At 44.1% G+C, this 27728-nt stretch overlaps 1 protein-coding gene across 1 annotated transcript in view; it reads left to right on the top strand.

Annotated features, from left to right (window-relative positions):
* The window catches only part of LOC124718680 (tyrosine-protein kinase Fer-like), a 111282-nt gene extending 89924 nt beyond the window's left edge, over positions 1–21358 (top strand). Inside the window, exons 5-8 of the mRNA XM_047244305.1 lie at positions 5466–5618; positions 8099–8221; positions 11970–12092; positions 21207–21358. Coding sequence (XP_047100261.1) covers positions 5466–5618; positions 8099–8221; positions 11970–12092; positions 21207–21358 — 551 coding nt within the window. The remainder of the gene's footprint in view (positions 1–5465; positions 5619–8098; positions 8222–11969; positions 12093–21206) is intronic.
* The last annotated feature ends 6370 nt before the right edge of the window (positions 21359–27728 follow it).

Raw genomic sequence — 27728 nt, 5'->3', positions numbered from 1 at the left:
CTCGTACAGAGGCATATAGGAAGTCATTTTTCCCTTGTTCTTTTTGGGAATGGAACAGGGAGAGAAGGTGCTAGTTGTGATACGAGGTACCCTCCGCCACGCACCGTATGGTGGATTGCGGAGTATGTATGTAGACGTAGATGTAATTAGATACAAGTCAGTGTGGATAAGGTATTCAGTATTCTTAGAATAGTGTATAACCACTTAAATACTAAATATAGACAATAAAAATTAATTATCTTGGCGCCAAGTCTCATATGGGATTCACTGCTCTCTGTCGACACTTTTAGCAGAACTCAGCATGTTCTCCTACCATTTCAGTGCTTACTGGCTAACGGTTAGTTGTTGACTTGGTAGGATGAACACAGAATACTGTGGCCAATAGATGCGCAGTCAGCGGCGCGAGGGGGGAAGATTGCTAGTGGTGGGGGTTGCGAGAAGGCAGTCATTCCAATGCGGGGGAAATGCTGAGCACTGTAGGGAATGCCGGGAAACCGTTCTGAAATGAAGCCTGCGATCACATTTTTAAAAAAATATTAAGTGGAACCGCTCCATGCACACACTTGCATGGTGACCATCCAAAAGGACCTATTGTCACCTCAGACTTACCTAGTAACCAAAAAGAATTCCGCTGAAAATGCAACAAAAGTGGCGATTTATCTTTTCCTAACTTTTTAACCATTTGCAACTCAGAGAAGCGTCACGAGTGGCGAATTTTGGGTTATAGTTACATTTCTCTTGTTGCAGTGTTAAAATTTGCTTCTTTTGCCAAAACACAGCGGAGTTTACACAAGTCACCTCACTAAAATATGCTGTGCAGTCGCAGTTGCGTGAGATTCCTGAAACAGTGCTTTATTAAATGACGAGCTAAGGACAAATAAGAGCAATAGCTTACGTAGAAGCACCTCCTCAGTAGAAAAAGAAAAGTGTAATGTCTTCACTTATGTTGATCCAAAATCCACAGCATTCCTCGTTTCATCAGTTATCGATGGCCCTTAAAAGTTACATTCTTTCATCAATAAGGTCTGCAATTACTGGAATAATGGGGTAGGTAATCCTGTTCCCTATAGCGGCCATGTGGCAGGATACTCTCGTCTTTGTGTGGTATCACTTGACAAAATCTCGTTTCGATATCTCAAACCATTTAAGAAATGTGGGGAATGTTATGGATATTTGAGTCTGGTTTTCTCGTTGCTGCAAGAGATCGCAAATAAGTGTGCTACCAAAGATCACTCTTCTCGAGATTGCTGACAGATAGAGATGTTCACCAAAGTCTAACGAGTAATTCAACATAAAATTCATACGCAGCAACATATTACACAATATGCACCAAACACAAAATCCTAGAAACTCCTATTTGTCATTGCAAACGCATTCAAATTTATATTAGAACAAATAAGCCCTCCGTCACAAATATTAAGCCAAAATTGACCAGGTTTCGACGCTACTATGAGCTAGACTAACTGTTCTATAACATATTAGGTATATAATACATTAATAAAATTAAAGTTTGTACTGACTGGAAAAAGAAGCAGTACTTACAAGTCACATATTAAAAAAGATCGAAGCCGGAAAGGCGACGTCATGAATAGTTGTAAGTAAGATGGTGAGTCGCTATGGGCTGCTCGTACTTTAGTGAACAAGGGTTGCAACAAGACTGAGGTGCCCACTTTAGAAAGTGTGGGCAAGTAAACACGGTGTTGCTACGAGCGCCATCTAGTAGCCGCAGAAACAACTAGGCAACTGTACATTCAAAATTAGACACATGAAATTGTGATGCAGCTCATTCAGGCATAACGTAAGCAATAATAATATTAGGATGAAGTTACATATTTATCTGCTTTAAACAGAGATACTTTTTGTAACGTAAAAAAAACGTTAGTTATGACATACAAGAAAACAGCAAAGATGTAACAGGAAAACAACATTTCGGTAAACTGCATGAGGAAATCTGAGTCAAAGATCAAGCAATGGCTTGGCTTTTTATTTCGCAGCTGCAGCTGTTCGTTGAGAATGAGGCCATCCTGACGAGAGAGGTTTGAAAATTTCCAATTCCTCTAAAACATCCAACCTACGCCCCTTCTTTTCAGTATGCAGAATATTGTTATCGCCTATGGCTTTAGGCACGTGTCCAGTAATTAAGAGATGATCGGCAAAGGATGAATTTAGGGGACTGGTCCCGTTATTTCTCAAAAGATGTTCTTTATATCTGATGGTGAAAGCACGTCCAGGTTGCCCCATATAATAGGAGGAGCAGGTATCGCAGATGATCTTATAAACGCCAGAACTTTGTGTAGGGGAGCGAATGGATTTCAAATTATGAATGAAGTTTCTCTTTAGATTATTATTAGTAGAGAAGGCAACATTGCAGTTGTATTTGTTGCGAAGCATGCGCTGAATCTAATAGGAAATGGGTCGTATGAAAGGAATAGAAAAACGTTTTTTTGGGTTAATTTCAGTGCATGAGGTGTTGAGCGTGGTAGTACTCGCAGTCTTCTTTTTTAGGATATCGTCCACCATGTTAGGCGTATATTCGTTACTGACTGCTATGGTTTTAAGTAAATTAATCTCGTCATTAAACTTTTCTGTTGAAAGTGGTATAGAGGTGGCTCGGTGGACGGCAGAGTGAAAAAAAGGCTATTTTTTGAGACTGTGGATGATAGAGGAAGCAGGCACGAATTTGTCAGTACTTGTAAATACTGCATCTTTTTCCAGTCAGTACAAACTTTAATTTTATTAATGTATTATATACCTAATATGTTATAGAACAGTTAGTCTAATTCTGAAGACGACGCTCACAGTAGCGTCGAAACCTAGTCAATTTTGACTTAATATTTGTTCTAATATAATTCTGACACGGTCACTGGACCTTAGCAGCTATGATCAAAGTTTTATGGTATTCAAATTTCTTACAGAGTCTTACTCAATTACAAACAACACAATAACTATGACCATTATGGAAATGGTGGGCACATAATCCTAAAGGTGAGGCAAAAATATTTTTTTTTTACACAGTAGTATGTGTAAATTGTTTGAGAAAGGTTGCAGGACGTGCTCTTCGAATTATCACAGTGTGCCATCAATTGGCCAAAAGCTGGTAAACACTATTGGCATCCTATTCAGAGCAAACAAATGAACCCGCCCAGTGCTCTGAACGACAAATGGGCAACGTGCATCGTGCATCGTAGCCTCCATGAACTCTAATTTCCTGTTCTTGCCTGCTCGCAAAATTGCAGCACCACAAGCATTCCGATAAGACGCCATTAAACGTGGCTCGAAATGTGACATAAATCACCGAAGTTAAGCGCTGTCGGGCTGGGCTAGCACTTGGATGGGTGACCATCCAGTCAGCCGAGCGCTGTTGGCAAGCGGGGTGCATTCAGCCCTTGTGAGGCAAACTGAGGAGTTCCTTGGCTGAGAAGTAGCGGCTCCCGTCTCGTAAACTGACATACGGCCGGAAGAGCAGTGTGCTGATCATCTAAATCTACATCCATACTCCGCAAGCCTCCTGACGGTGTGTGGCGGAGGGTACCTTGAGTACCTCTAGCGGTTCTCCCTTCTATTCCAGTCTCGTATTGTTCGTGGTAAGAAAGATTGTCGGTATGCCTCTGTGTGGGCTCTAATCTCTCTGATTTTATCTTCATGGTCTCTTCGCGACATATATTTAGGAGGGAGCAATTTACTTCCTGCTTGACTCCTCGGTGAAGGTGTGTTCACGAAACTTCAACAAAAGCCCGTACCGAGCTACTGAGCGTCTCTCCTGCAGAGTCTTCCACTGGAGTTTATCTATCATCTCCGTAACGCTTTCGCGATCACTAAATGATACTGTAACGAAGCGCGCTACTCTCCGTTGGATCGTCTCTATCTCTTCTATCAACCCTATCTGGTACGGATCCCACACTGTTGAGCAGTATTCAAGCAGTGGGCGAACAAGCGTACTGTAACCACTTCCTTTGTTTTCGGATTGCATTTGCTTATGATTCTTCCAATGAATCTCAGTCTGGCACCTGTTTTACCGACGATCAACTTTATATCATCATTCCATTTTAAATCACTCCTAATGCCTACTCCCAGATAATTTATGGAATTAACTGCTTCCAGTTGCAGACCTGTTATATTGTAGCTAAATGATAAGGGATCTTTCTTTCTATGTATTCGCAGCATATTACACGTGTCTACATTAAGATTGAATTGCCATTCCCTGCACCATGCGTCAAATCGCTGCAGATCCTCCTGCATTTCAGTACAATTTTCCATTGTTACAATCTCTCGATATACCACAGCATCATCCGCAAAAAGCCTCAGTGAACTTCCGATGTCATCCACAAGGTCATTTATGTATATTGTGAATAGCAACGGTCCTTCGACACTCCCCTGCGGCACACCTGAAATCACTCTTACTTCCGAAGACTTCTCCCCATTGAGAATGACATGATGCGTTCTATTATCTAGGAACTCTTCAGTTCAATCACATAATTGGTCTGTACTCCATATGCTCTTACTTTGTTCATTAAACGACTGTGGGGAACTGTATTAAACGCCTTGCGGAAGTCAAGAAACACGGCATCTACCTGGGAACCCACGTCTATGGCCCTCTGAGTCTCGTGGACGAATAGCGCGAGCTGGGTTTCACACGACCGTCTTTTTCTAAACTCATGCTGATTCCTACAGAGTAGATTTCTAGTCTCCAGAAAAGTTATTATACTCGAACATAATACGTGTTCCAAAATTCTACAACTGATAGACGTTAGAGATATAGGTCTATAGTTCTGCCCATCTGTTCGACGTCCCTTCTTGAAAACGGGGATGACCTGTGCGCTTTTCCAATCCTTTGGAACGCTACGCTCTTCTAGAGACCTACGGTACACCGCTGCAAGAGGGGGGCAAGTTCCTTCGCGTACTCTGTGTGAAATCCAACTGGTATCCCATCAGGTCTAGAGGCCTTTCCCTTTTTGAGCGATTTTAATTGTTTCTCTATCCCTCTGTCGTCTGTTTCGATATCTACCATTTTGTCATCTGTGCTACAATCTAGAGAAGGAACTACAGTGCAGTCTTCCTCTGTGAAACAGCTTTGGAAAAAGACATTTAGTATTTCGGCCTTTAGTCTGTCATCTGCTGTTTCAGTACCATTTTGGTCACAGAGTGTCTGGACATTTTGTCTTGATCCAACTACCGCTTTGACATAAGACGAAAATTTCTTAGGATTTTCTGCCAAGTCCGTACATAGAACATTACTTTCGAATTTATTGAACGCCTCTCGCATAGCCCTCCTCACACTACATTTCGCTTCACGTAATTTTTGTTTGTCTGCAAGGCTTTGGCCTTCATTGATTGTTCTGACGTAGTTAAGTAGTTAGAAGTGTGACACAAACACCACAAAATGGTAATGGCCACGTGTCGATACGTGGCAGATGGCATGGCCTACCCGGATGCCAGTGGGGCTGAGTAGTGGTATTGTTTGGCAGGTGGTTCGCTGCTTCAGCACCTGAAGGAGCACCGGCTGACGCTGTCCACAGGAGGGTTGACGGCCATGTGCCGTGACGCGGCTGAGGGGATGGCCTACCTGGAGGCTATGAAGTGTGTGCACCGCGACCTGGCCGCCCGCAACTGTCTACTGGGTGAGTCTCAACCATCTCTTCTGTGAGCTATATGAGCTGATGTCTTTTGGATAGCCTGGATAGCAATGTGCAACTGTTTGCTGATGATATTGTGGTGTACGGGAAGGTGTCGTCGTTGAGTGACTGTAGGAGGATACAAGATGACTTGGGCAAGATTTGTGATTGGTGTAAAGAATGGCACCTAACTGTAAATATAGATAAATGTAAATTAATCCAGATGAATAGGAAAAAGAATCCCGTAATGTTTGAATACTCCATTAGTAGTGTAGCGCTTGACACAGTCACGTCGATTAAATATTTGGGCGTAACATTGCAGAGCGATATGGGGTGGGACAAGCATGTAATGGCAGCCGTGGGGAAGGCGGATAGTAGTCTTCAGTTGATTGGTAGAATTTTGGGAAGATGTGGTTCATCTGTAAAGGAGACCGCTTATAAAACACTAATACTACCTATTCTTGAGTACTGTTCGAGCGTTTGGGATCCCTATCAGGTCGGATTGAGGGAGGACTTAGAAGCAATTCACAGGCGGGCTGTTAGATCTGTTACTGGTAGTTTTGATCATCACGCGAGTGTTACGGGAATGCTTCAGGAACTCGGGTGGGAGTCTCTAGAGGAAAGGAGGCGTTCTTTTCGTGAATCGCTACTGAGGAAATTTGGAGAACCAGCATTTGAGGCTGACTGCAGTAAAATTTTCAGCGGAAAGATAACAAAGATAAGGTAAGAGAGATTAGGGCTCGTACAGAGGCATATAGGCAGTCATTTTTCCCTCGTTCTGTTTGGGAGTGGAACAGGGAGAGAAGATGCTAGTTGTAGTACGAGGTACCCTCCGTCACGCACCGTATGGTGGATTGCGGAGTATGTATGTAGATGTAGAACATTTCACAGCCTGGTACAGTGAATGGTACTCGTTCGTCCTGTTGATTAATTTGCATTGCATCCTCATTCAACGACAAGGTAGATGTCTGCAGTAATTTCCATTGTAAGGGATTCACTGAAGTAGTGTTGTGTGCATTTCACTCAAATTGACAAGCTGAAGTATTGTGCTCTCATAAATACTTTGTTTCGCACACGAACTTTATTAAAATTTGGTTACAGTTTTCATTAGTCTACCTCTTCACCGCCAAAAGTCAGGAGACATTTGCCTTAAGGGGGGTAGGACGTCAAACGCGCCGTCTTGGAGCAGCAGAGACACCACAGGACATTTTAATTTCCACTGTCCATACTTTAACGAATAAGTTCATAAAACTTTGTCAGCATAACCAGAAAGGATTCAGGATTCACAATCATAGCAGTGGGAGTTCAAAAAAATAACAAAATAATTTTTTTACATGTGAAAGTTCATCATATTTTCACTTCTATTGGCTGCATTTGTTGCTATAGGTACACGTTTCTTCATAAGTCAGAGAGATTCTTCGATGAATTTTGCACAGCATACAAACCATACTTACAGGTGTATGAAACTCTAGAAATTATTTCATTTATAAAAATGAATGTGCTGTAACACTTTAAACTTCATCTTTAGAAAAAACTCAAATTTTATAGTTAATTATCTCAATTTTTACCACAGTTTTTAATATATTTTAGAGTTTCATACACCTGTAAGTATGGTTTGTATGCTGCGCAAAATTCATCGAAGAATCTCCCTTACTTGTGAAGAAAAGTGTACCTATAGCAACAAATGCAGCCAATGGTAAGTGAAAAAACTGTGAAATACAAATGTAAAAAAAAAAATTATTTTCTTATATTTTTGAACTTCCACCACTATAAGTGTAAATCCTGAATCCTTTCTGGTCATTCTGACAAAGTTTTATGAATTTATTTTTGAAATTATAGACAGTGGAAATTAAAAATTCCTGTGGTGTCTTTCCTGCTCCAAGTCGTCCCGTTTGATGTCCTAACCCCCTAAACTGAACACTGTCTACAATGATCAAAGGAAAGGTCTTCTGCAGACCACATAATTGTAGTAAAAACTCCTACAAATGTTTTTTTTTATTTCCCTCTTTTTCTACCTTTCCCTTTTTTCTCCTACCTACACCTCACAATTTAGACCTCTCCCACACTTTCTGCCTCTTCAATACCCACCTCTCTTCTTACATCACTTCCTCTCCTCTCTCCATCATGTCATCTTTCCCATATGTAGCAGCAATGCTTGAAGAACAACTGAATATTTCCATGGCTGATTAACGACATATGACTTCAGCCCAGAAACGCCACCTGGTAATACGAACTCTGCTGCAGTCTAGAATGTGCCCTTGAGCAATTTTGTTAGCCGGCCACTTCGGCCGAGCAGTTCTAGGCGCTTCAGAACCACGCTGCTGCTACAGTCGAATCCTGCCTCGGGCATGGATGTCTGTGATGTCCTTAGGTTAGTTAGGCTTAAGTAGTTCTAAGTCTAGGGGACTGATGACCTCAGACGTTTAGTCCCATAGTGCTCAGAGCCATTGGAACAATTTGAATCAACTTGTTTCGTGTTGGCCCAGGAGAGAACAACCTGGTGAAGATATCGGACTTTGGCATGTCCCGCGAGGTGGAGGACTACTACATGGCCCACAACCTACGCCAGGTGCCGGTCAGGTGGACGGCTCCCGAGGCCCTCCAGATGGGTGAGTAGCGGTCTGTTGTTCATGCAGTTGATAGTAACCTAGTAAAGATATCAGATTTGGCGGTTCCTTTGAGCTGGAGAACTGTTACACAGCTTACAGCCTGTGCTGGGCGCTGGTTAACTGGGTGGCTCCTGGGGCTCTTGTGTCTTGACAAATTTCATGATTCTAAGTCAACGGGAGGTAACCCATTGCGATTGATGGGCGAATTTGAGAGTTGGAAATGTTTTACATCCCTCTCTACATACACTCATGCTCATAAATTAAGGATAATTGCAGAATGTGGTGCCACACAACGTGGCACTACACAAAACTGGCGCTAATAGCATAGGCAAATAGGGAACACACGTGACACAGATCTGTAAGTTACAAGTTGAGAAAACCGTTCCGAAACACATGTGCTACAAAACACCACTATTTCCTGCGCATGTACCCCAACATCAATATGGGATATGATCACCATGCACACATACACAGGCCGCACAACGGGTTGGCATACTGTGGATCAGTTGGTCAGGCAGCTGCTGGGGTACAGCCTTCCATTCTTTCACCAGTCCCTGTCGGCGTTCCTGAAGTGTCGTAGGGGTTTGAAGATGTGCAGCGATACGTCAACTGAGAGCATCCCAGAGATGCTTGATGGGGTTTAGGTCTGGAGAACAGGCAGGCCACTCCATTCACCTCGTACCTTCTGTTTGAAGGTACTCCTCCTCGATGGCAGCTCAGTGGCGCCATGCGTTATCATCCATCAGGAGGAAGGTGGGATCCACTGCACCCCTGAAAAGGCGGACATACTGGTCCAAAATGACGTCCCAATACACCTGACTTGTTACAGTTCCTCTGTCAAAGACATGCACGGGTGTACGTGCACCAACCATAATCCCACCCCACATCCTCCAACCACGACCCCCATATAGGTCCCTTTCAAGGACATTAAAGTGTTGATATCTGGTTCGTAGTTCGCACCAGATGAAAACGTGGCGAGAATCACTGTTCAGACTATACCTGAACTCGTCTGTGAACATAACCTGGGACCACTGTTCCAATCACCATGTACTTTGTCCTTGACACCAGGCTTTACGGGCTCTCCTGTGACCAGGGGTCTGTGGAATGCACCTTGCAGGTCTCTGGGCGAATAAACCATGTCTGTTCAGTCATCTGTAGAGTGTGTGTGGAGACAACTGTTCCAGCAGGGCTACGTGCAGTACTCCATGGCTGTCTGCGGGCACTGATGGTGAGATATGGGTCTTCTTGTGGTGTTGCTACACTGTGGACGTCCCGTACTGTAGCACCTGGACACGCTTCCTGCCTGTTGGAATCGTTACCACAATCTCGAGAGATCAGACTTTGTGGCACACAGTGGGCCCGTTCTATGACCTGCTGTGTTTGAACAGCCTCCAGTCACCATCATAACGTCATCAATATGTGTTCTTTGAGCCATATTCAACACACAGTCACCATTAGCACGTCTGAAAACGTGTGCACACTTACTCGCTGCACCGTACTCTGACATGCACCGACACACCTCTGCATATGTGGACTGCTGCCAGCGCCACCGTGCGACGACCGCAGGTCAAGTGCACCGCATGGTCACACCCCGAGGTGATTTAAACCTTAAAACCGCCCACCAGAGTGTTTTTTATCATGTACCAGCATTATCCTTAATTTATGAGCATGAGTCTAGTTAGCCCTTCCGTTTCAATTTATAATATTACAAGCCAAGATCCCTTGATGTGAAAAAGTTTATTTTATGACAAGATTAGATAGTAACTAACTGTCATGCTCAGATTCTTAGATCTTGTACAACAATTATACGCCAAAAACATATTATCCGAAAAATAAAAATTGTATACCACCAAGAAACACGTACATGTTCAGAAAAAAGAGAACACCTTGAACGACTAGAGGCAGGAAGTTCATATTCATAGGACGTGTTCATTAGTGTGTTCTGCATTTGTGCCTTATACGCATCAATGTCGTCATGCATGGAACAAGTTTACCATGACATGGGCTATGTGCGCATCATCCACTTCTCCTCCTACGCTTGACGTATGTGCAGAAACATGCTAGACGGCAATGGTGTATAGAATGGCATCATTGGGGACAGGAATGGCATCAGATAGTGTTTCCAGGTGAATCCAGGTTCTCTTTGTTTGAAAATGATGGCCACATTTTAGTTCGCCACAGACAGGGGGAACGACATCACAATCACTGTGCGACTGTATTTGCACAAGACATAGAGCGGCAGCTCAAGGGTTTATTGTGTGGGATGCTATTGAGTGCAACAACAAATCACAGTTCGTGCGTGTCCAGAGCACAGAAACCAGTGTGACCCATGTGAATGACATCCTGCGATCTACAGCTATACCCTGTTTTGCACAATACTTCAGACACCATTTTTCAGCAAGGCAATGCACGACCATTTGTTGTGCACAAACATGTGCGTTCTTGGTGTCACAGGACGAGAGCCTTTTGCCCTCGCCAGCTGCATCAACCGGATTGTCGCCTGTCGAAAATGTGTGGGAAATGGTGAAACGATAGGTTCAGTGCAGTGACCCAGTGCCAACCGCAACAGATGAACTATGGAACCAGGTGAATGCAGCATGGACGTCTATGCCATGGGACGCCATTTGTGCCTTATATGCATCGATGTCATCATGCATGGAACAAGTCATTAGGGCCCAAGGTGGACTGTGTACCTACCTACTAGGCAACAGGACACATGCAGCAGTAAGGTGACTGAAATGCTAGTCATTTCTGCAGAACTTACTAATGTGCATGTCTTGTGAATGTGAACATTCTATCTATAACCGTACAAGGTGTTCTGTTTTTCTGAAGATGAGTACAGAAACATTTTAAAGATAGATTGCAGTAAGGTGAATTTCTTGAGATGAAAACACTGAAGCACTGCACATTCTCTTAAAATCTGAAGGACTTGCACTCAGATGAGAAGTATTGGCACAGGAAAGAGAACATTTCATAGGGTTGAAGAATGTCCCTCCGCTCATTTAAATGGTTAACATTGGAAGATCACAGGCTAAAGTAAGTGTGAGATAAGACATTGCAAATGTGGAATGCTGGTACATTAATAACTGTTGTAACTGGCAGAATGTTGAATGAAAGTGGACAAACGGGCATGCATTGCATTGTACAGGTGCCAGATGTCAGTTTGTGGGACAGAGTTCCATGTCTGTTGAACTTGGTTGGTCAATGCTTGGTCGACTAATGCTGTTTGTGGATGGTGCTGTAGTTGTCCTGTGATGTCCCATATGTGCTCAATTCGAGACAGATCTGGTGCTCCAGCAGAGCAAGGCAAAATGTGGACGCTCTGTAGAGCATGATGGGGCTACAACAGTGGTATGTGGTCGAGCGTTATCCTGTTGGAAAACATCCCCTGGAATGCTACTCACGAATGGTTGAATCACCAGACTGACAAATTTGGAGTCAGGGTGCATGGGACAACCACGAGAGCACCCCTGGTGTAATATGAAAGCGCGCCACAGTCCATAAATCAAGGTGTAGGTCCAGTGTGTCCAGCACCCAGACAAGTTGGTTGTAGGCCCCCAACTGGCCTCCTCCTAACCAACACACGGCCATCACTGGCATCGAGGCAGGACCAGCTTTGGTCAGAAAACACAGCAGACGTCAACCCTGTCCATCCAGTGAGCTCTCGCTTGACACCACTGAAGTCGCCATTGGCGGTGGTTTGGGGTCAGTGTAATTCACGCTACGGTGACCGGACTTTCTATTTCAGGCAAGTACTCGTGGATGAGCGACGTGTGGAGCTTCGGCGTGCTGATGTGGGAGGTGTTCTCGCGCGGAGCCAACCCCTACACGGGCTTCAGCAACCAGGAGGTGCGGGACAAGGTCGAAAACGGTGAGCACACGCACGCGCACACGCACACGCACACGCACACGCACACGCACACGCACACGCACATGCACATGCACATCATACATACAATCCATCATTCAGACCTATAAAAACCGCCATTTTCAAACCTCGTTACTGCCATGCTTGAAGTCGATGAACTGCAGCAGTGGATAACATGAGCAGTCGCCACCGTACATCAAGACTTGACAGGAAGTTTATTACTTATTGGACATTTGTCACATTACAAAACGTCGCCACATTTAACATTTATAAATAAAACATTCCTGTAAGTTATTTACTTTTTTCACAATTAAAGGTTATTTTCACTTAACTAATTTATAAACAACATGCAAAATGCCTTCCGTGAACAAGTGTTTTGTAGCACATCGTTCAGTGCACATTGTTGAACATGGAGCTCCACAGCAGACGAACATTATGTGTTTCAAAGTTGACCCACCGACGTCGTGAATGCAGTAGGTGCAGGATTATTGGGACTGGATTATGACCCAATGGAGATGTTGTGTACATAGTTCTGCATTGTCAGTGCGTACACAACTTTCAAAAAAATGGCTCTGAGCACTTTGGGACTTAACATCAGTCCTCTAGAACTTAGAACTACTTAAACCTAACTAACCTAAGGACATCAGACAACACCCAGTCATCATGAGGCAGAGAAAATCCCTGACCCCGCAAGAAATCGAACCTGGGAACCCGGGCGTGGGAAGCGAGAACGCTACCGCACGACCACGAGCTGCGGACACACAACTTTCCCAATAGAGCATGCCCCGCAAGCTAAGCACAACAGCGCAGGCGCAGCGCTCATCTGTCTCCGCACTACAAGATGGCGCTGTCTTAGAGACGGACCAAATTCTGCTTCCGCCAATCCGCGTATTAATATGTAACACAGCCAATGAGATTGCTGCTAACGTAGAACCTTTTCTCCTCGCGGATCACACTCGCACAGTGATATCTTAACGCTCGAGGTATTATAACGAATGTACAGACCTTTGATTAGTCAGTCTGCATTAGTCTGCATCAGTCTGCATTAGTCTGCATTAGTCTGTACCAGTCTATAGTCAAGTTTGTCTGCGCCTAATAAGATTATCATATTCCTGTACATAGCCATGAAGAGAAATGTATAGACACTTTGTCAAGTATCAGAGATATGTGAGAATAAGATTAACGTGCCAAGACCAAAGGAACTTCAGATTGTCAATTGTAAATAGCATCCAGAACCAAGTTAAGTTATTTTTATGCTTGTTATTATTTTAATAAATGTGTGTGAAAATTAATCAACTTCTGTTAAAAGTTGGTCACCGTCAATCTGCTACTCTAAGAGTGCAAGTGGCATTTCTATCGTCTGGCATAACGGCAGAAGATAGACACGCCACGATAAGACCACGAGACATATATCTGACACTCGCCTACTTCGTTAGAGCGACAAGTCAAATAATCTGATGGTGTGTGTACTGAAGGTCTTACAGTACGCACACCACAGGAGACATGTCGAGTGATCAAATGGATCATGTTTGTTGTTACACCAGGTCGATAGTGGTGTCTGGATGTGCGTTCATTCAGGCAAACAGCAGCTCCAAACATGGACTGTTCCACAGGTGCCAGCTGGTTGGGCTATGGTGGACATTCACTTGGACTGCCCCGAGATCTCAGGTAGTGATCAAAGGCACCAGGACAGCGCTGGAGTACACGAACACTACTGCAGACCACCAGCATCCCTTGATCCTTCATGTCTTCTACAACAGGAATGGTGTCCTCAAGAAAGGTATATGTCCATGTTACAAGGCCAGAATCTCGCGCTGGTTTGAGGAGTCTGTTAATGGGGCCAAATTCGCCTGATCTGAACACTATGGGACACATCAGAAATGGTACGGGGCACCAAATGCATACCTTAAAACCATTTCTGGGAATTCTGTACTCTGGTGCTACACACCTCTGGAAACCTACTAGGGACATGTTGAATCCATGGCACCCAGAGTCGGTGGCATACTGTGTTGCAGTGGTCGACTAACACTCTACAATGAAGCTGATCATCATGTTTAGACTCATCAGTGCACAACAGATTGCCAGTGAATCCTGTCAGGAGGGTTCATCCACTGTTATCTTTACATTACTTCATGCATTCATGACAATGCTATAGCTGGATTAACCACGTCTGAAGATGGGAATGAGTTGCCATCACCAGTAATAAGAACACTCTAATTATTAAGTAATCTTGATGAACAAACTATCATACAAAAATTTGAGAACTCCCACACTTGCATTTGGCAACACATCAGTTTTGTAAAACAAAATGTACTGAAGAGCTGCCTCAGTTGTACCACATTCGAGATTTTACTTATTACAGCCTAAACAGTAATTAACAAAATTATCTACACATTTGCATTTTCCACTGCAGCATGTTACTCTTTCTATCACCGAGTGAGGTTGTGCAGTGGTCAGCACATTGGACTCATATTCGGGAGGACAACGGTTCAAACCCGTGTCTGGCCGTCTTCATTTTGGTTTTCAAAGATTTCCCTAAATCGCTTCAGGCAAATTCCGGGATGGTCCCTTTGAAAAGTGCATGGCCGATTTCCTTCTCCAGCCTCCCCTCATCCGATGGAACCAATGACCTCACTGTTTGGTCCCCTCCCCCAAATCGACCAACCAGCCAACTCTGTATCAGATTTAGGTAAAGGATATTCTCTGAAACACACACACCTATATACATTTAATTTTCTAAAAAAATGTGGTACAAATTAAGGATCTGGTTTTTCCAATTTGTATCAGTGAGTGCATAAACTGTGTCATCCTTACAATATACTAGTCTAAGTTCAAAGAAATGTCCCATAATTAAGTCGTTCCATCACTTTTTGCAGATATTGCAATATAATCTTTTCACCCCTTTCCCCAACCCTGCACACTTCGCATCAATACACATTTTTCGTTTCATGCACTTGGTCATTTCTTCCATTTACCATTCCACGGGCAACACGTTGCAGCATTCCTCTGAATTATGAATGAGTTTCTTTGTTGGCTTCCCCACAGCGTCTCCAAAACACTTGCTTTTTAGATGTCTATCTGTAGCTCTGAATTTCTTCTCCTGTGCTTCGATTAGCTGTTTTTTCTGAATGGGCTGTTCGTTTGTCACAGGCTTCTTGGTCGGGTCTTGAAGTTTGCCTTAAATGAATCCTTTCGGATCTGCTGATATGTTTTCGATGGACACCTTTAGTCATCTTTTTTCCTGCCATGGCGGCTTCTGCACTGGAATTATGTATGGACATACTTAAACAGAAGATCATCTCTTCAGATGTGAGAATTTGCAATTCCAGTTTATTTCCATCAGCGTTGGAAAACACTTTACTGCGGCTAAGAGTTCTGTGTACCCATCTGAATCTGAATTTTTATTTTCAGTGTGCCTCTTAATCGTTGATTTAACTGCATTTTATATGTGTGCTCATTATTTAATCCACAAAGCTCATTTTGATATACTCGTACAGCTAAATACAATTAATCGCTGCTCCACTTTCTATAACGTTTTACTGTTACCATACTGAAATACAAAATATCTTGTTTTGTAATAAAGAACTTAGAATAAAAAATGCATTGCAGAATTCCCCACTTCATTTCCGCATATTAAGCTGCGTTAATGGTGCCAAATGCATATTTGAAAGATCATTATATGAGCACGTTTCTTAACTTGTACAGGTACAACATGAGGAATGTAAAGGGGTATATTATAGCCAACATCGACATTCTCTGTTCGTTAATTTCCTGCAAACGAAACACATCGAATACAGTCTGTCTGAAAACATGGGTTATTTAATATATAGCAATCCTTCAGGCCACACGTGCCCCATCGGGACCATCCGAACGCCATGTCATCCTCAGCTGGGGATGCAGATAGGAGGGGTACATGGTCAGGACACCACTCTCCCGGTTTTCTGTGACCCAAGCCGCTACTATTCGGTCGAGTAGCTCCTCAATTGGCATCACGAGGCTGAGTGCACCCCAAAAAATGGCAACAGCGCATGGCGGCCCGGATGGTCACACATTCAAGTGCCGGCCACGCCCGACACCTCTTGACATTGGTGGTCTGATGGGAACCAGTGTATCCACTGTGGCAAGGCCGTTGCCCTTATTTCATATATACTGACCCATAAATAAAGTGTTATATCGCCACATATGTAAAAAGTTAGCTGAAAACCACGGCAAGATCAACATCGTCTGCAGACGATCTGTTGTTCAACACACAGAAGTCATAGCTGACAGTATGGGCCTAACAAGGGAACCTCCCCATCGCACCCCCCTCAGATTTAGTTATAATTTGGCACAGTGGATAGGCCTTGAAAAACTGAACACAGATCAATCGAGAAAACAGGAAGAAGTTGTGTGGAACTATGAAAAAATAAGCAAAATATACAAACTGAGTAGTCCATGGGAAACATAAGCAACATCAAGGATCATGTCAGCACAGGAGCGCCGTGGTCCCGTGGTTAGCGTGAGCAGCTGTGGAGCCAGAGGTCCTTGGTTCAAGGCTTCCCTCGAGCGAAAAGTTTGCTTACTTTATTTTTTCAAAGTTATCATCTGTCCGATCGTTCATTGACGTCTCTGTTCACTGTAATAAGTTTAGTGTCTGTGTTTTGCGACCGCACCGCAAAACTGTGCGATTAGTAGACGAAAGGACGTGCCTCTCCAATGGGAACCGAAAACGTTTGATCCAGGAAAACACGTCTGATATATTCTATCCGACACTGGTGACGGCATGTGCGTCACATGACAGGAATATGTTGTCGACCCACCTAACTTGCACACTTGGCGAATAGGTAAAAAGCTTCTTTTACCTTGCCGGATTTAGGTTTTCTTGTGGATGTGATAATCACTCCCAAAAAAGTGATGAAAACATAGGAGTGTGTCACATAAACTGCAACAGATGAATGCAACAGTTTCACAGTCGCACAGTTTTCTCTGTGCTCTGTCAAAACATATGTTTTTAACGTTTTCAAATTTTTCCGTGTGTAGACCGTCAAATCCTGCATATGTACAAGCAAATCTGAACATGTCCTGGAATTTTTCTGCATCCAGGAAGGCCCGTACAGGACCTGCAACATCCGGTCGTGCATTACCCTGCTGAAATGTAGGGTTTCGCAGGGATCGAATGAAGGGTAAAGCCACGGGTCGTAACAGATGTGAAATGTAACGTCCACTGTTCAAAGTGCCGTCAATGCGAACAAGAGGTGACCGAGGCGTATAGCCAATGCCACCCCATACCATCAAACCGGGTGAGAATACACGCTTACAATGTGCGTTCACTGCGATGTCGCCAAACATGGATGCGACCGTAATGATGCTGTAAACAGAACCTGGATTCATCCGAAAACATGACGTTTTGCCATTCGTGCACCCAGGTTCGTCGTTGTGTACACTATCGCAGGCGCTCCTGTCTGTGATGCAGCGTCAAGGGTAATGTAGGGTACCCTGGGCCACGGTGTGTACAGGAAGAAAACGCACACTGACATGTACCTGCATGCAGACAGCTGCTACCACCCTTCTCAGAGGAATGGAGTACTAAAAACAATAAAAACACTGATACACAGGGCGCGCAGCATCTCAGACGCAGAGAATCTGCCCCAGAAATTGGAACACCTCAAAACCGTGTTCCAAAAAAACGGGTACTCGGTATGGCAGATTAGACGCGCGCTCCGTCCCACCACCACAGCATAACCTGTGGAGACGGATGAAGTCACGGAAGAAGAGGTAGCCACTGCCTTTATTCCGTACAATGGCACATTATTGGGGAAAATTTGCCGTATATTAAAGAAACACTGAGTTAAAACCGTCTTTTGCCCGCCCAATAAAACACAGGCATTACTGGGAAGTGTGAAAGATGACCTCGGTTTGAGGAAGGTCGGCATATACCAAATTCCCTGTGAATGTGGAAAGACTTATATTGGACAAAAAGTACGCACCATCGAAGATCATTGCCGAGAACATCAAAGGCACACTCGACTGAAATATCCAATAAGTCGGCGGTAGCAGAGCACTGTTTGTCCGAGAAACACAAAATGGATTATGAGCGTACCAAGACCTCTAAATATTGGGACAGCATTATAAGGGAGGCTATGGAAATTCGCACCAGGGAAGATTTTATCATCCGAGATTGCGGCTACAATATCAGCAAGGCTTGGGATCCGGCATTGAAAATAATTAATAAGACTCTCAGCAAAAAGTACGAACTGGCGACCAGGGCAGACGTAGCAAGCACATCGACGCTACGACAGATTCCGACGCCCACGTCTTCGCGACCGCCGGCGCGAGGGCGCGGACGGTGAAGAGAGCGGCCCGCGGGGGGAGGGGATTTAAGATGGCCGCCCGCCCTCAGGAGCTCAGTTCGTCAGCGCTCCTGACGATGGCGACATGTCTGATCGCCGAAATATTGTGCCCGTTGGACACTATGGACCAGCAGTATATGTGTGGACTGTTCGAGCAACAAATGCGCCGGGAGAAACTGAAGAATCACATCACTATAACTGCTTGCTGTATATAGATGGAAGATTGTTTACATATATGAGAAATAATAGTAAACCTAACACTGAGCCTTGAGGAACGCCATACGTGATTTGTCCACATTCAGAAAAATGGCTCCGTCTATATTGGTTGAATTACTCAATACAACTTTCTGCATTCTTTTGGTTAGATACAGGGTGTCCAGAAAACGACTTCCTGGTTTCAAAATAATTAACAAGACTCTCAGCAAGAAGTACGAACTGGCGACCAGGGCAGACGTAGCAAGCACATCGACGCTACGACAGATTCCGACACCCACGGCTTCGCGACTGCCGGCGTGCGGGCGCGGACGGTGAAGAGAGCGGCCCGCCGGTTCAAAATGGTTCAATGGCTCTGAGCACTATGGGACTCAACATCTTAGGTCATAAGTCCCCTAGAACTTAGAACTACTTAAACCTAACTAACCTAAGGACAGCACACACAGCCATGCCCGAGGCAGGATTCGAACCTGCGACCGTAGCAGCCTCGCGGTTCCGGACTGCAGCGCCAGAACCGCACGGCCACCGCGGCCGGCGCGGCCCGCCGGGAAGGGGATTTAAGATGGCCACCCGCCCTCAGGAGCTCAGTTCGTCAGCGCACCTGACGATGGCGACATGTCTGATCGCCGAAATATTGTGCCCGTTGGACACGATGAACCGGCAGTAAATGTGTGGACTGATCGAGCAACAAATGCGCCGGGAGAAACTGAAGAATCACTTCACTATAACTGCTTGCTGTATATAGATGGAAGATTGTTTACATATATGAGAAACAATAGTGAACCTAACACTGAGCCTCGAGGAACGCCATACGTGATTTGTCCCCATTCAGAAAAATGGCTCCGTCTATATTGGTTGAATTACTCAATACAACTTTCTGCATTCTTTTGGTTAGATACAGGGTGTCCAGAAAAGGACTCCCTGATTTCAAAATTAAATATCTCGAAAACAAAGATCGATATAGGAATGCAGTAAATGGTATGTTTATTGTGAAAGCTGTAAGAAGTTTATACAGCAGTTTTAAATAATAGCTATAAAAGCTGCTAACAGATGGCACTGTAATCGCCATACGTAATGCCAAGTATAAATAGTGATCCGAAGCCCAAAGCGATCAGTTCCACTATTGAAACGTGAAAGGAGGTAAGCGTACTGAAGAGATTAAAACCATTTACTCCATTGAAGAACGCGTTTTTCTGGTGCTAGAGTACCACAGGTTAGAAGAGAGTCCTACGGCAACAAGGCGAAGTTTTCAAGCACGATTTAATGTTCCAAAAGGACCCGATGCGAAAACCATTCGTACGCTCTTCGCAAAATTTCAACGAACAGGCAGCGTAACTGATGATCTAGTGGGGCATGTTGGCCGCAAGCAAACCGCAGTTACGGCTGAAAATATCGCCACAGTTTCTGGAATTATTCAGCGAAATCCAATGTCATCCGTCCGTAGAATTGCATCTGAGACTGGTTTGAAGCGTTCCAGTACGCAGAAAATACTGAGAAAGAGCCTACACATGTTTCCATTCAAAATTCAAACGCACCAGGCCATACCTGTACGAGCTGTGCAACAAAGGGTTGCCTTTGCTAATCAGATGCTCACAATGATTGATAGTGAAGGATTTGATGTTGGCTGCATCTGGTTCACAGATGAAGCACACTTCCACCTGAATGGATACGTGAATAAGCAGAACTGGCGATTTTGGGGTTCCGAAAAGCCATATTGGTGTGAAGCGAAACCCCTGTATTCTCCTAAAGTTACTGTGTGGGCTGCAGTATGCAGCAGATGCATTATTGGCCATTTTTTCATTCGAGAAACGGTCACTGGTACACGTTACGTTGCAATTTTGGAACAATTTGTCGCCACACAGCAAGCGTTAGAGGATCGACCAGGTACTGAATGGTTTATGCAAGATGGAGCCCGACCACATCGGACCGAACAAGTGTTTCGCTTTCTTGAGGAATACTTCGGGAATCGAGACATTGCTTTGGAATATCCCAAATTTACTGGTGCAGGTATGGACTGGCCTCCATATTCGCCGGATTTGACTCCCTGTGACTTTTTTTTTGTGGGGCACAGTGAAAGACATGGTCTACCCGAAGCATCCCGCCACGCTGGACGAGCTTGAATCGGCGATTTCTGTGGCATGTGAATCCATTTCGGTTGAGACACTGCGAAATGTGATGGCGAATTTGATTCTTCGTTTGCGCCACCTCTGTAGTGCCAATGGCGAACATTTTGAAAACATTGTGATGTGATTGTTTGCAAAGATTGTTTTCGTACGATTATTTCACTTATGTATGCTGATACGAGCTGTACAGCGTACAGCGCCACCTGTTAGCAGATTTTGTAACTATTATTTCAAACTGCTGTATAAACTTCTTACAGCTTTCACAATAAACATACCGTTTACTGCATTCCTCTATCGATCTTTGTTTTCGAGATATTTAATTTTGAAATCAGGGAGCCCTTTTCTGGACACCCTGTATGACATTATCCACAGTTGGCTATAGCATGAATCACATGAAACTTCAATTTATCTACCAGAAATGTGTGTACCAACTTTGCTCTTCCTCTGCACAGGTTTCCGCATGCGCCCCCCAGCTGGGACGCCAGTCGCCATGGCGACGCTGATGTCTCGCTGCTGGGAAGCGGAGCGTAGGCAGAGGCCGCACTTCTCAGAGATCCTGCAGGCCATCGAGGACTTCCAAGCCCGGAGTGGACCACTCCAGTAGCTAGCCGGGCTGGGAAGCCCTCCTCACCACCTTGCTGTACTTCCGCACCAGCGGCGCCAATCTCATGTTGACATTCTCTGTACCTGCAACGTGGACAACAAGGCACAGAGGGCTTCGTGTCTACTGGACCGACGACCAGGTGTTTTCAGTGGCTGAGAGTCCACAAGCACATCCGAGTCAACGCAAAAGTCATACACACCCGGTGTACCGACACAGATCAGGACAGCACCGGCACCGTGTGCTCACGAATTGTCTTGTTGGAAGATAGTGTGACAGAGATCTCAAAGATAGCGTCAAATCAAATGACTTTTTTTATCAGTCTTGTGACCACTTTGATGCATCCCGTAATGACTTTCTGTGCTATGGCAATGTCTTCTTCGCAGAGCAGCACATGCAGCCAAATCTGCAGTTATCTGTAAGCATGGTTTGGTAAGTCTGGTAGAAAAACAACATAAAATGTTTGTTTCGTAAACAACTCACTTTACTTCTCACCATAGCCTCCTTTGAGATATATATACTTGGTTCAGCGGTCCTCCAGCCTCTTAATCCCATAAAAAAAAACTCTGCAAAATACTCATTGACTTTTAGTACCACTTCCGCATCCGATGAAAATTTCTTCCCAGAAAGCCAAAGTTTCGAGTTAGCGAACAGGAAGAAGTCACTTGAGGCTATGTCTGTTGAATAGGGTGGATAAAGAACAAATTCAAGCCTAGTTCATGCCCTTTACTCATTTTTATCGATGCTGTGTGGGATGGCGAATTATCCTCGTGAAAGAGATCTTTTTCGCGTACCAAAGTTGCTCTTTCTCCAGCCAACACAAGTTTCAAACGATCCAACAACAAAGTATAATAGGGTCCAGTTACGGTTCTGTCTTGTTCCAAGTAATCTATCAGTATTGTTCCTTGGGAATCCTCCCCCCCCCCCCCCCCCCGCTTCCCAGAAAAACAGTGACCATCACATTGCCAGCTGACAAAACGGTCTTTGAATTCTTTGGTGCGGTTTCACCAGCTTTTATTCACTGTTTCGACTCTGGTGAGTAACGATGGATCGAGGTTTCATCGACAGTCACAAAACGGAGCCAAAGGTCTTGCTGACTGCAATTAAACATGGCCATAGATTGTGTCAAAATGATGCACTTTCAGTCGACTGTGAGGAATTACGGCATCCATCATGTGCACAGCTTCCATAGCCCGTTCTCCCTGCTGGATATTATGCACTCGCTCAGTTGAGATGCCTGCAGTCTCAGCAACCTCACCAATTTTTATTCGGCTGTCTCGCATTACCACACCTTGGATGTTGTCAGTGGTTTCCTTGGTGGTGACCTCAACTGGATCGCCAGAGGGGGCTTTGTCTTCGGTGCTTGTTTGAAAACTTTAAACTTCATCAATACAAAAGTCTATGGTCTTCTGTGAAGTGCTGAGTCAGCTTGAACTTTACCCAATTCTGCTATGATCTGTGCAGCAGCCGAACACTTCAAATCAAAATATTTAATAACTCTCGGTTTTCTCCATTTTCAATCAAACTCGACGTGCTGACCTTTTCAGATGGCTGTCAACAATGAACTGTACGTTGTACATTGTTGAAATCCTTCATGCGATCCTTGGAATAATCAGACTTACCAACCCTGAAGGCGTAGGAAAAATGTTTCATTATTTCATGGAAATTTACTAGACTTGTCAAACAACCCTCTATTTGTCTGATGTATTCCAGTATCTGTCCTCTCCTACAGTTTGTACCTACTACAAATCCCTCTAGTAACATGGCAGTTGTTCGCTGGTGTCTTAACATATTTGCTAATGTGGCGAAATTTTTCTTGTCTGTTTTTTTTTTATATATATATATATGCTCATGTTCAGAAGAAACAGATCCCCTTGAACAACTAGAGATAGGATGTTGATATTCACAGGACATGTACATCACTGTGTTCTCACGTGTCCTGTTGCCTAGAAGGCACACAGCCTACGATGGGCCTTGATAACTTCTACCATGCGTGATGGCATCGACACGAATGGCACCGTGTGCTGTAGGCGTCCCTGCTGCGTTCACCTGGCTCCACAGTTCATCTGTGGTGATTGGCATTGGGTCACAACGCTGCACCTATCGTTTCGCCATATCCCACACAATTTTGATTGGTAACAAACGTGGTGAACCGGCTGGCAAGGGAAAAAGGCTGAGATCCCCTGACACTAAGAAGGCGCATGTGGTCGTGCATTGTCTTGCTGAAAAATTGCGTTGAGGTGTTGCGTAGATAAGGTGTGGCTTTGGGTCGCAGGATGTCATTCACATACGAGGTGCGACAATAAAGTAATGAGACTGATGTGAAAAAAAATGTTGCTTACAGTTTTAGTCAAGTTTAATGTTGTCTCCCTCAAAATAGTTCCCTTCCGATTGCACACACTTTTTCCACCGCTTCTGCCATCGGTGGTAACATTTCTGGAACTCATTTTCTGTAAATTTCCTCCAAGACCCTCGTCACAGCTTTTTGGACATCTTGTGTTGTTTGAAAATGGTGTCCTTTGACTGCCGTTTTGACTCTCGGAAATAGAAAAAAGTCGCATGGAGCGATATCTGGTGAATAATGGGGCTGTGGTAGTACTGAAATGTGTTTGGAGGTTAAAAATTGCTGTACTAACAGAGCAGTATGGGATGGCGCATTATGGTGATGCAGAATCCAATTATCCCCAATGACACAAAGAACTCTTTTAGGGAGACGTTCTAAAGTTTCTTTGTAGTAATATTGGTTAACTGTTTGTCCAGGAGGCACCCACCATTTATGAACAATTCCCTTGGAATCAAAGAAGCACACAAGCATGCATTTCACTTTTGATTTCGACATGCGAGCATTTTTTGGTCTGGGTGATCCTTTTGACCACCATTGCGAACTTTGGCGTTTTGTTTCTGGATCGTACTGAAAGAACCAACTTTCATCATGGGTGATAACACGGCTCAGCAACTCTGGATTGATTTCCGTTTGCTCCAACAGATAGGCTACCACATTTTTCCGTGTTTCTCGATGTTGTGGTGTGAGATTTTTGGGGACCATTTTTGCACCAATTTTTTTCATACCAAGATCTTCAGTTATTATTAGACGAACCGTTTCTCGATTCTACATTTACATCTACATCCATACTCCGCAAGCCACCTGACGGTGTGTGGCGGAGGGTACTTTGAGTGTGTCTAACTGTTGTCCCTTCTATTCCAGTCTCATATTGTTCGTGGAAAGAAAGATTGTCGGTATGCCTCTGTGCGGGCTCTAAACTCTCTGTTTTTTTTCTCATGGTCTCTTCGCGAGATATATGTAGGAGGGAGCAATATACTGCTTGACTCCTCGCCCAAGATCTGGAAACTTCAATAAAAGCCCGTACCGAGCTACTGAGCGTCTCTCCTGCAAAGTCTTCCACTGGAGTTTATCTATCATCTCCGTAACGCTTAAGCGATTACTAAATGATCCTGTAACGAAGCGCGCTGCTCTCCATTCGATCTTCTCTATCTCTTCTATCAACCCTATCTGGTACGGATCCAAGCCGGTGAGCACTATCCAAGCAGTAGGCGAACAAGTGTACTGTAACCTACTTCCTTTGTTTTCAGATTGTATTTCCTTAGGATTCTGCCAATGAATCTCAGTCTGGCATCTGCTTTACCGACGATCTACTTTATCTGATCATTCCTTTTTGAATCACTCCTAATGCCTACTTCCAGATAATTTATGGAATTAACTGCTTCCAGTTGTGGACTTGCTATATTTTAGCTAAATAATAAAGGACCTTTCTTTCTATATATTCACAGCACATTACACTTGTCGACATTGAGATTCAATTGCCATTCCCTGCATCATGCGTCAATTCGATGCAGATCCTCCTGCATTTCAGTACAATTTTCCATTGTTACAACCTCTCGATACACCACAACATCATCCGCAAAAAGCCTCAGTGAACTTCCGATGCTATCCACAAGGTCATTTATGTATATTGTGAATAGCAACGGTCCTACGCCACTCCTCTGTGGCACGCCCGCAATCTCTCTCGCTTCGGAAGACTTCTCTCCATTGAGAACGACATGCTGCGTTCTTCTGCAATCATTTTTCGCAGATAATCTTCGACCGGATCGTACGAGTTCACGCACCGTGGCCAAGTTGACATCTTTCCGTGAGGTTGATGGTCGCCAACTGCGGTCTTCATCTTCAACATTCGTTCTGCCTTCACTAAACATTTAATGCCAACGGAAAAGTTGAGCTCTTTACATAATCTCATCTCCAAAAGTCTTCTGAAGCTTACTGTAAGTTGTCGTCGCGTTTACATCCATTTTAAGGGGGGTAGGACGTCAAACGGGCCGACTTGGAGCAGGAGAGGCAGCACAGGAGATTTTAATTTCCACTGTCTATACTTTTACAACTAAATTCATAGAAGTTTGTCAGCATCACCAGGAAGGATTCAGAAGTCACACCATTGCAGTGGAAGTTCGAAAACATAACAAAATAATTCCTTTACATGTGAAATTTCATCATTTTTTTCAGTTACTAATGGCTGCATTTGTTGCTGTAGGTACACTTTTCTTCGTAAGTTAGAGAGATTCTTCTATGAATTTTGCACAGCATACATACCATACTTACAGGTGTATGAAACTGTAGAATTTATGTAATTTATGAAAAAACGAATGATCTGTTGTATTTTAAACTTAATGTTTAGAAAAAACACGAATTTTATAGTTAATTACCTCAATTTTTACCATAGTTTTTAATAGATTTGGAAAATTGGAGAGTTTCATACACCTTTGAATATGGTTTGTATACTGTGCAAAATTAATCGAACCATCTCTCTTATTCATGAAGGAAAGTGTACCTATAGCAACAAATGCTGCCATTAGTAAGTGAAAAAAATGATGAAATTTCACACGTAAAAAAAAAAAATTACTTCGTTATGTTTTCGAACTTCCACTGCTATGAGTGTGAATTCTGAATCCTTCCTGGTCATGCTGACAAACTTTTATGAATTTAGTTGTAAAAGAATAGACAGTGGAAATTAAAATGTCCTGTGGTGCCTCTCCTGCTCCAAGTCGGCCCGTTTGATGTCCTACCCCCCTTAACGCGAAAAGAACTGGCATACCGTTGCAGAATAATATGCAGCTCCATTTCCATGACTAGAGACTCAAACACATGTTAACTTATTACAGCACAACTCACGACTGAGCAGTTGCATCGATGTGCCGCTTGAACTAGAAGCGGCATATAGACCAAGGTCGAAGATATTGTGCCTACGCAAGCCTGCAGAGTTGCCACATCGTGCAAAGAAAATCAGTCTCATTACTTTATCGTTGCACCTCGTAGGTCCCACTGGTCTCAGTGCCCTGGTCATGCAGCAACTGTGATTTGTGGCTGTACCCAATACCATCCCACACCATAAGGCCTTGAGCTGGCGATGTATCTCTTGTGTGAATACAGCCACTATGATACCGCCCCCCCCTGTTTTTGGCGAACCAAAATGAGGCCATCATTTTCAATCAGACGAAACAGGGATTCGTCCGAAAACAGTGTCTGATGCCATTCCTGTCCCCAGTGACGTCATTCCATTCACCATTGCCGTATAGCATGTTTCTGAACGTTCGTCAAAGGTAGGTGGGGAAGTGGATGATGCACGCGTAGCCCATGGCGTGATAAACGGCTACGCACTGATAGTGTACGATGAGTTGCACTATTCCACTGTTGTTCCAGATCTGAGGACGGCGCAGCTTTGCCCTGCGGTGCCATTCGGATGAGGCGTCAACCTTCTTGCGGGGTGGTCTGGGTGGTGGGACCTAACCCACCTCCTCGTATTCTACGGCCTCCTACGAATCATCCTGCACACGCCCGTTGCACTGCCGAAACCCTACATTCCACACGAACAGCAATTTCCTGGATGAGTGCACTTATTCTTTCGTGCCAATAACGCGCCCACTTTCAAACTCACTGATTTGGTGGTACAGTTCACACATAGATTTTCGATGCGGCCTGCACGTCTGCTCAAATCGTGCTGATCCATTACCTTCTTTGACATAGAGAGATGCATGCACGTTTTATCTGCAGGTGGTGTTGCACCGCGATATCAATGTTGACTTGAACTCAAGGGCCAACATGGTTCGAATGCTAATCATTTCTGCAGAACATATGGGAACTTGGGGCGGAACGGGATACTTAATGTTTAACAATTTGTATAAAATAAGGGAACTCAAGGAAACACTTCTTAAATTTATAAAGAAAACACCTTGTACCATAACCTAACGTATCTTATTTTAAAATCACTTAGAACAATACATTTTGCATTTTTTACAATTTTTCAAAGACAGTCTTGCATATTTCCTGTTCCGCCCCACTCACAGGGCAAAATAGGATAAGGCA

Source organism: Schistocerca piceifrons, chromosome 10, assembly GCF_021461385.2.
Source record: "Schistocerca piceifrons isolate TAMUIC-IGC-003096 chromosome 10, iqSchPice1.1, whole genome shotgun sequence".
NCBI lineage: Eukaryota > Metazoa > Arthropoda > Insecta > Orthoptera > Acrididae > Schistocerca > Schistocerca piceifrons.
Note: the sequence above shows the minus strand (reverse complement) of the source record. Positions and strands in the feature narration are given on the sequence as shown.